The sequence below is a fragment of the Neophocaena asiaeorientalis genome, unplaced genomic scaffold (genome assembly GCF_003031525.2).
Source record: "Neophocaena asiaeorientalis asiaeorientalis breed wild unplaced genomic scaffold, Neophocaena_asiaeorientalis_V1.1 scaffold114, whole genome shotgun sequence".
Lineage (NCBI taxonomy): Eukaryota > Metazoa > Chordata > Mammalia > Artiodactyla > Phocoenidae > Neophocaena > Neophocaena asiaeorientalis.
This window is the reverse complement of record NW_020173116.1, coordinates 6,795,089-6,805,093: the sequence shown is the minus strand read 5'-3', so window position 1 is coordinate 6,805,093 and position 10,005 is coordinate 6,795,089. Positions and strand designations below refer to the sequence as shown.

Here is a 10,005-nt window from a genome sequence, read left to right as displayed (position 1 = left end):
GATGCCCGGGGCCCACCGAGCCGCTGGGCTGCATCGCCCACACCCGTCGTCCCCCGAGGAGCCGCCGGCCCAGGAGGTAAGGGCGCCCGGAGGGCTGGTGGCCGCGCGCCGACGGCAGAGTACCCCGGCTCCGCGCCCACCGTCCCCGGGACTCCTGGGTGGAGAGCGACCCCGGGCCCAGCCAGCGCCGGCTGGGGGAACGAGGGGCCCGGGGCGGGGATGCGGGTGCGGAGCCCCTCCGCCCCCGGGCTTCCTCAGTTCTCTGGGTCCTCCCGGTCCTCTGGGCGCTCCGGGTGCGGGAAGCGCACCGCCGCTGGAGCGCAGAGGCGCCCAGCCCCAGGCCGCAACCCCGCACGTTAGGGTCGTTACGGGAGCTGTCAAGCCTGCACCCAGAGGCCCGCCCGAAGCCGCCTCCCCCGGACGGGGGCCAAGCCGGAATCGGGGCCCGGGCTGCGTGTTGGGGGTCCTGTCCCCGTGTGGCGCGCCTCCGGGTCTGGGTGGCCCGTACCCGCCGCACGGCGCTCCATGGCGGCAGGAAAACAAGCGAGGGTCTCGCTGCAGAGAAACGCCCGGGAAGAAGGCTGCAGAATGTGGCGCTGGGAGAGCTGATGCAGCCCTGGCTCTTCCGATCCCTGCGGGCCAAGCAGATGCGCTGCACAAGTCGCTCAGCTCTGCCTTCCCTCCGACAGCCTGAGCTTTGGAAGGCTTGGGGTTTTCAAGAGGCCTTCTTGGGTTGTTCCCTTTCGCTGGATAAGAACTCAGAGAGTGGAGAGGGAGGCAAGGCTCCAATGGAAAGAGCCTCGGCTCTGTTTCAGGAAATTTTAGCTGTGAATTGCAAGACGCTGAAAGCCTCTGGTTTCCCCCTCTGTAAAGTGGCGATGATAAATCACTCCCATCTCGGAGGAGTCTCGAAGACCGTGTCCCTCAGGCCCAGGACACGGTGCCTGGCACACGTAGGCTTTTCATGTGTGCTGCATTTCCTTTGGTTGTGCCAGTGGGTGGGAGCTGAAGGGTGTTTTAGCTCTGTCTTCCTCTCCTTGAGTGGCCCCTTCAGCTCTGGGCTGCTGTGCCAGTATGGCCCCTGCAGCCTGCTTGGGACGGTCTGCAGGGCAGGTGGGGTGTAAAAGCCCTGCCCCGGTCATTGCTGCCTGGCCTGCTGGCATCCCAAAGGGACTTGGCCACTTCCAACAGGTGGATTCTACCATGTCCCTGTCCCTTAAGGGAACAAGCAGGGCAGAGCAGTTCAAGGAGAGAAGGGAAAGGATTCTTGGTCCCCAGCTCTGACCCAACCAAGGTCTTGCTCCCCTCATTCTGCAAAATGATGGAACTGACAGTGATCACCCATCTTCTATGGCAAGAAAATCTTTTTTAGCTTGAGACTGTCCATCTCTCTCTGTGTGTGTACTTAATGCTTCTTTCTCAAAATAAGAGAAGAATGTAAAAGACTAATAATTTGAGACCTCAAGAAATGCGAGGTCTGAAAACAGCCCAGAGTCCTGGCTGAGTCCTGTGTGAGGCGTTGGCTTAATGCATGCCTGCAAGGGCCAGCTATTTATATCTCAGTATCTTTCAAAGACCTCCCCCAGGGGAGCAGGCATAACAGGTGAAGAGCCTGGTACCAACGGGTAGTTCTCAGCAGAACAGTGATAATTGAGTCACTAAACTGAAGCTCTGACCTCAGACACTGGGTAGCCAGTATGACCTGGTTAACCTTTTTAAAAGTTAGTTTGGGGTCACTTCATAAGAAACTGCCTAGTCACCTGAAATGCATTTCCACCCTCTCCTTTCAAGCAGTTTTTTTAGAACCCTTTTCTGCCTGGAGTTTCTTTTGGCTGCTACTAAGATGGCCACCCATTCTGGTACTTTGACCAACACTTTCAGCTTTGAAAAAGAAATAATCCAAGGCTAGTGATTCTTAGCCTTACTGTTGGTCAGAATTACCTGCTTTTAGAAATGTAGCTACCCTGAGATTCTGATTTAATCGGTCTGGGTGTGGACCAGGCAACAGCAATTTTAAAGCTACCAAGGATTGAAAGTGCAGCCAGGGCTGAGACCCGGTGTCCTGTGCTGTTGCTTTGTGACTGTATGTGATCACCTCTTGATACTTCCTGTGCTTCTTTTTGAATGTTCTTATCCTTAAACCTGTTCATCCGACTCTTCGATCACCCTGTTTTGGGCCTCTTGGGACTGTGTGATGCACATGGCCAAGGTGTGTGAGTGCAGCTGTTCCAGACCATCTAGCCCCAGATGACCATACAGACCAGCTAAGTTGGCCTGGACCAGAACGACTTCCCGGCTGACCCACAGAATTAGGGAAAATAATACGCGTTTGCTCAGGAGACTGAGTATCAGGGTGCATTGCAAAAACTTACTGCAGTACAAGCCAGCATGGCCAGATGTTGTGATCTTTTGAAGAGAAACCAGAAGTTCACATTTTTGTGTCTGCTCCAGTTTTTAAAAAATTTGACTCAGTAGCCAGCATCCAGAAAGCACTCTCTGGGCCAAAGAAAACACATGTTCAGGCTGCCCTTGGCCGGGAGGTTGTCGCTTTCTGCACAGAGGGACATGAGGTGCTTATACCCGCACCGAGTGGCGCCCTATTTTCTCACGCTTCCTGCCTCAGCTGCCGTGCCCAGCTTACCCTCAGCCATTTCCTTGTGTGGAATGCTCACCATATACTTCACAAGCTTCCCTTGGCCGTCTTCCCATATGGAAATGGAAGCTGCTGGTATGGGCAGCCCTCGTGGAGAGAGTGAAATTTGAGATGGGTCCCCATGCATGGAAATGGAAAGGATGTTCCTGGTTTTAGGCGAGCAAGGGATCAGGTGTGGGAGTGGGATAGTCAGTCTACCAATCTGGGCCAGAGAAGGGGGTTCCTGCAGGGAAAGTGAGGGATTCAAGACAGAGGGGAGATTGTGAGGCCCCTAAGTGCTAAGCCAGGGGGTTGACATCTGATTCCGTGGGCACTCCAGGCAAAGAGAAGTCTCCTGAAGCTTTCGAATGGGAGTGCATGGGAAAGCAATAACCTACTGTATTCTGGACATCAGAGTGTCCATAACCTATGGGAGGAAAGAGGGAGGCAGAGACAGACAGACAGAAGGTATAGTGCTTGTAATGACACAGGGAAAAACTGAGACAGGGAAGAGTTTTTTTACTTGAAATTTATGGTAACTTCTCTTTACCTTATGTTAATTTTCTTCTATATCTAAGCAAGTCATATTGGCTTTTTGCAAAGCACTTCTATCAACAACTTCAGTTTTGTCAAGGTTCCTGTTGCCTGATTTAAAGGTATCCTACACTTCATTGCTGTCCGCCAGAGCTTCTGGAATCCATTTTTCCCTCCCTCTTAAATCCTTCTCACCCAGAGGGATTTAAGTTATTCACCTTCCTCAGACTGAAGGCATACAAAGTGGGGAGGGTGGGAGGAGAAAACACAAACATCTTAAGTACGTTTTTAAGTCTTGGGGAGCGGAAAGGAAATGTCACGGCCCTGAGAAAAGGAGAGAAAGAAAATCAGGAGAAGTCAAGTATTGTCAGGGTGCCAAGAAAATACAAAACCTATGAGAAGCAGTCGTAAAATGGCCGTATTTAGACCAGCGATGTTTCAATCTTGACTGCACGTTGGAATCACCCGGGAACTTTAAAAATTCAATCCTGGGTCCCACCTCCCAGAGATTCTGATGCAACTGGTCTGGGCAACAGGATCTTTACAAGCAAAACGTCTGAAGGTGATTGTATTCTGCCTCAGAGGTGAGATCTACTGTCCAGGGGGTCAGCAGGGCCTCCCCTAGAGTGGGGCTGCTGTTTTGAAGTAGGAAGCCACTTATCCGCTGCATCTGGGGAAACGCCTGATATCCGGTCTTTGCCATTTGCATGGTAGACGTGGGCAGTGGTTCTCATGTAAACTTGAAAAGTATGTGCAGTTTTGGAATGGCATGTCTAACATAAGCCACATTCTTGGGGTGGATGAAAAAAATTCATTTTATGGGAAGATACAAATGGCCTTAATACAAGTGAGAATGCTCATTTACCATAAGTTTGCCTGTTGAGAGTACTTCTTCCCAAGCAAAAATGGGTAGGAGACTTAGAAGTTGTACACAAATGGGATGGAGGGAGGGAAGACAAGAAGAACCAGAAGTTAGAGCAGATGAGATCTTAAAAGGAGACAGACTGTCAGAAATGTAATAGCAGTTAAGAATGGGAACACTTTGAAACGTTACTGTAAAGGTAAATGAGCTATTATGAAAGTGTCAGCGTATTTAAACATGACAGGCATAAGTTCAGCCGGCAAGCGGGCAATTGGATGGGGTGCCGTGGTGCTTGTAGATTCAATGCCGGGAGTCTGGGTGGGGTCTGAGGGAGGTAACCCCCAGGGCCCGGCTGGCTGAGGAATTGCTGGAGAGCATGTTTTTCCTGTTCGTGTTTGTGGACAAACTGTTTTGCTGGGTCTGTTATACCCATCTTTGGGGGTAGATATTAGTACCATCATATTTTTTTTGCTTGTTTTTTTTGTTTTCTGGCCGCACTGTGCGGCTTATGGGATCTTAGTTCCCCGACCAGTGATCGAACCCGTGTGCCCTCGGCAGTGAAAGCAGGAGTCCTAACCGCTGGACCGCCAGGGAATTCCCTCGTCATCTTTTAAAATTGGGAACAGTAGTGCCTTTGAGACATTTTGCTTTAAATATTCCTTTTAAAAAACTTTGATATCAGAATTCTTTGCTGTCCCGGTATGATCTTTTTGAGGCTTAATGAAACTTTCTTAAAATTTACACGTGTTCATTAAAAAAAGAAATCAACTCTTGCTGATGCTAGGCATTTTATACCTAAAATAGATTTCTAAGCATGTCCTGGGGAACTCTGGTGTTCCTCAATGTTCAAGGTGTTCCATGGAAAAATAATCGATATTAGATTTTCTACTATATTTCTAAAATATTTTTGTAAATATGTAAAAGAAAATGTGTGATAAGTGTTCAGCACATTTACATGATGCTTCTTTGGTTTTAATAAACTGCCCTTAAGAATTGCCCTGAGAATGCACATGAACCAGAGGGTGATGGGTTCTTACAGCAGTTAATTCACCTGAGGGGTTATTGTTCCACATCAGTTTGTAATCCAAACCGTTATCTTTTTTGGAGGGCAATTTTTAAAGCTTTATTAAGCTATAATTGATACATACTAAACCACACATTTAAAGTCTATAGTTTGATGAGCCTTGGTGTATAAATACACTTGTGTTATTAACACGACATTCAAGGTGATGAATGTATCCATCACCCCCAAAAGTTTCTTCATGCCTCATCTCTCTGTCCCAAGTGCCCCATCCCCAGGCAACGGATCTGGTTTCTGGAACTATAGATTGGTTTGCATTTTCTAGAATTTTATATAGATAGACTCATATAGTAGGTACTCTTTTTGAGGGGGAGGGGTTGGCCTCTTTCACTCAGCACAATTATTCTGAGATTCATCCGTTTTGTTATGTTTATCAGTAATTCATTCCTTTTAATTCCTGAGTAATATTCCCTGGTACAGATACATCACATTTCGTTTATCCATTCACCTGTTTGTAGAGCATTATGGTCGTTTCCAGTATTTGGCTATTAAGCTGCTATGAACATTTGTATACCGGTGCAACTTTGGAATGGCATGTCTAACATAAGCCGCATTCTTGGGCTGGATGTAAAAGTCTTTGTGTGGACGTATGCTTTCTTTCTCTTTGGTAAATACTTAGGAGTGGAATGGCCAAGAAAGCACCAAACTGTTTTCCAAAGTAAATGCACTGTTTTCCAGCCCTACCAACAAGAGTTTTAGTTGCTCCACAACCTTGTCAACACTTGGTGTGGTCAGTGTTTATTTTTAGCCATTCCAGTGGGTATGTAGTAGTATCTCATTGTGGCTTAAATTTGCTTTTTCCTAATGACTAAAGATGTTGAGCACCTTTTCATGTGCTTATTTACTATCCTTATATCTTCTTTGGTGAAATGTCTATTAAAAAGACATAATAACGAATGTTTGTGTTTTTAATGCAATAGAACTTATTTTTTAAAGTGTTGCAATATGAAATAAATTTAGGAAACACAGTTCTACTATGTGTACAGATATCTACTATGTGTGTTTGATATGGAAATTAAATATAAAATTTGGAATCTTTTGACCTCTCTGAATACTTCATGCATTTTCAAAATTAACTTTCTTGACCAGTAGGAGATTTCCATACCAGTCCAGGCAGGAAGATGTCCTCTATTTTGAGGAGGTAACTCCAGTAATCAGTTGGATAATCAGGTTGTGTTTACTTCTGAAGTACATAAGGAGGTCTAAATAGCTAGTCTGTTTGTATGTATTCTTTATCTAATTTATATAGAATCTGAAGTGTGAGCCATCACCAACGGGGCTTAGCTGTACAGGTCATGGACAAATTAAACTAAATCTCAAGATGCCCCTTTGGTTGATTGGATGTTATCAACCATTTAAAATCATATTAATGTTCGCGAAAAGTAGGAAAACATGTATATTCATGTGCTTTTTTTTTTTTTTTTTTTTTTTGCGGTATGTGGGCCTCTCACTGTTGTGGCCTCTCCCGTTGCGGAGCACAGGCTCCGGATGCGCAGGCTCAGTGGCCATGGCTCACGGGCCCAGCCGCTCCACAGCATGTGGGATCCTCCCGGACCGCGGCACGAACCCGTGTCCCCTACATCGGCAGGCGGACTCTCAACCACTGCGCCACCAGGGAAGCCCTCATGTGCTATTTTGAAGCATATAAAATGTGTAACTTTGAGGTAGACAATTTGGTCGTACCTATCAAAATAGAAAATGACATACCTTCCATCCACAAGTTATACTCTATCCTACAGAAACACTCCTATGGTACAAAAGTACGTGTGTGTAATAAATATATATTAAAATATTCAATATAATTGTGTTCAAAATATATTGAAAAAGGGAAACTACCTAAAAGAAGAGGCATTTGTTAAAAAGGATGGGTTCGATCTATAAGTATTGTCATGAAAAAAAAGTCCAGAATATATTGAGTGAAAAAATAAGCTTTGTGTCATATGAAAACAATTTTATTCTTTTGAAATTATGTGTATGTATAGAATGAGGTCATACCTTGAGAAGGAGTTAAGTTCAAAAATTGTCAAGAAAGGCAATAATTTACTTGTCAAAATTAAATTTGAAAATCCCTCTAGCCAACTATCAAGTAACCTAAATATAATTTTATGTTTATATATATGTGTGTGTGTGTATATATATATATATATATTTGTGTACATAACCCTATATATGTATGTATAAATACACCATTTAAGTACGTGTATATATCCTGTTCAGTGCTTTCTTGTTTTCGTTTCCTCCTCTGAGAACCTACATTTAAATTCAGGAAAGTTAAGCATGCCTGTGCCTCAGCCCCACTGCAGGACTCTCATTGCTCAGGAAAACATCTGGAGGTGAACATACAGTACCATTAATGCTGGTTCTGTCTGGCGAGAGTGGGGACCAGGGGAGAGGTGAAGAGGAGTTTCCTTTTATACTCAATAAATACTTATCAACGAAAAAGCAAAGTATCTTTTCCGACTCTGACTGTTGTTCTCACCTTACTTTCTCCCAATGAGGACCTTCTCCTGGCAGCTGCCTATGTTTCTGACGCTCAGTACAACAGAAACGTTCCATTTGAAACATCTCCTCAGGCTGTCAGGTAATTAAAGTGTTAAACTATCCCCTAGAATCACCTCTCCTTTAGTGCTTCATATGCTTGAAGTTGAACCCAAACTGAAGGCATTGTTTCCACAAATATTTTGAGAAGTATATAGGGTATGGCACACAGAGTTGGGTAAATCCTATCCTTTTTTTTTTTTTTTAAGTTCTAATGGCATGGTACCTCACAGGTAGGGAAGCATTCAACAGATATACTAAGAACAGATAAATGAGTAAATAACACCCAGGACAGGAGATAAAGCATCCAAATTAAAAACATGTCATCATCTTTCCCTCCTAGATATAGTTGTCCACTTAGAGGCGCCTAAATGAAAAGAAGACTTGTCCTTTTCCTTTCTGTTGCCTTTTGATGCGACTTACACGTTTGTTCTTTTCATGGGAATTCCGCTTTTTCTCCCTAACCCCCTAGGGGTTGAACTAAAACCAAAGATATGGCTTAAGATAAGAAAAAAAAAAAATTCTTATCATCAGGACTGAGTGTCAGTGCCTGAAAGGCCGCAGTGAATACCTCACGCCTGGATGCTGGGGGACTGTCGCCCTGATGGGAAGAGACCCGTGTGTCCGCGAGATCTCTCTGAGTCCACCATGCCCTGACAGGCTGACGCACATTAGAAATCGGTTAGGCTTCTGTGGCACGTAATAACAGGTCACTCTAATGCGGGTTTGTTCTGCATCAGTCCTCTAAAAGTACATCCTAGGGTCACCCCCTCCCCACGGGGAGGGTGCCCATCCTAGCTGGAGACTGTTAAGAGAATGTGCTTTGAGATATGATCATATCCCTGATTTTTTCTGTTAGCGTTTTATAGTGTGTGCTCAGTTGAATGCTACCCCTCACTCTCTAGAATTGAAAGGAAAGGTGGCCAGAGAGGGGACTTTGTGTTTTACCTCCCACTACGCTTCTTCTGATGGGATTTGGGGGTGCTGTTTAACTCCTGCTCGTTGTTTATAACCTTCTTTAATTCTTCTCTGCTCCAGACTTTACCATTTCTATAACCACTGGACAATGCGGGCGGCCACCTACTTCTTCATTTGGGGGGACCTCGCTCTTGCCCTCTTTGAGGAACCGGCCCTGTTCCCGCTGCCTTTCTTGGTAAGCATTCAGCACAGAATGGCTAACCAGACTTTGTGAGAGATGAGTTGGGTCCCATGCCTCTTCCTTTTTTTCCCCTCAAATTTCAATAAGTATGGATTTGGTTTTATTTTTCTTGCTAGGGGGGTTGGAAGAATTCTGCTTACTCGCTGAGCTGATGCTTTCATCGGTAGGCATTGGCAAGGGAGTGGCAGTTTTTGGTCTTCTGTGCCTACAGGGGCAAACTGGACAGACAAACGATGTTTTAAAAGCGTATTTATCTAACGCCGGGTAGACAATGTCATAATATAGTGTAATATATGACTTGTACTTGCCACATTTCCAGCTTTTGTCATAGTCATAAATCATTATTTACAGGTGCTTTTAAGTAATACATGAAATTACCCAGCTACTCCAGATGAGTCTAAGTAATAAGTTGATGACCTGCTCACATTAATTCTTGACACAGCTCTTGCCTCTCAGAGTAGTCGTGTCAGAGACTGTATGACTTGCAGAGCCTAAAATATTACCGTCTGGTCCTTTGACAGAATTCCTTGACCTCTTGCCTTAAAGAACAGCCTTTTATTATCTCCCATGATTCTGCAGGTGACTGGGCTCAACCGGGCAGATTTTCATGTTGGCTAGGGTGGTAGATGTCTGGCTGGCAGCTGGGAGCTCACCTGGCTGGAGCTGTGCTCCCCTCCACATGGCCACTCCGCATGGCCTGGGCTTCTCCCAGTGGGTGGGTGGGGTCCAAGAAAGAGCATCCCAGGGAGCAAGCACCACCCACCTCCTCACACACCACGCTTGCTGATGTCCCAAAGCCAAAGCCCATCACGTGCCCGAGCCCTGAGTCAACAGGGGAGGATACTGCACGAGGGGGTGAAAACCAGAAGCGTGGTTCTTTGGGGGCTCAGAGTTGGCGGTCTTCCACACATCCGTTTGATGAAGATGTCCCGATTAATGAAGTCTCTGGGTAGAAAACTTTTAGCCCAGTGACTTTTGAAACAAGCACCAAGTCTGCAGAAGCAGAGCTGTGCATTCACAAACCTGGACAGGGTCGGTCCCCCTTACCCCCCTGCCCTCCCCATGGCACTGGCCGGGGTGAGCGGTCCACAGGGTCTCTTCTCAGCCCATTGCCTCCCTCTGAGTCCTCACCTTTCCGTTTGTTATTGGTCACATGCAGCGTGGGCTTGGCTGCCTGAGTTCCAGAGTGTTCCTTCAGC

The 10,005-nt window shown here is 46.0% G+C and overlaps 1 protein-coding gene across 1 annotated transcript in view; it reads left to right on the top strand.

The window, feature by feature from the left end:
* Position 1: 1 nt before the first annotated feature.
* The window catches only part of LOC112398977 (two pore calcium channel protein 2-like), a 42,936-nt gene continuing 32,932 nt past the window's right edge, over positions 2–10,005 (top strand). Inside the window, exons 1-3 of the mRNA XM_024743905.1 lie at positions 2–76; positions 7,608–7,690; positions 8,686–8,800. Of these exons, the coding sequence (XP_024599673.1) occupies positions 2–76; positions 7,608–7,690; positions 8,686–8,800 (273 nt within the window). The remainder of the gene's footprint in view (positions 77–7,607; positions 7,691–8,685; positions 8,801–10,005) is intronic.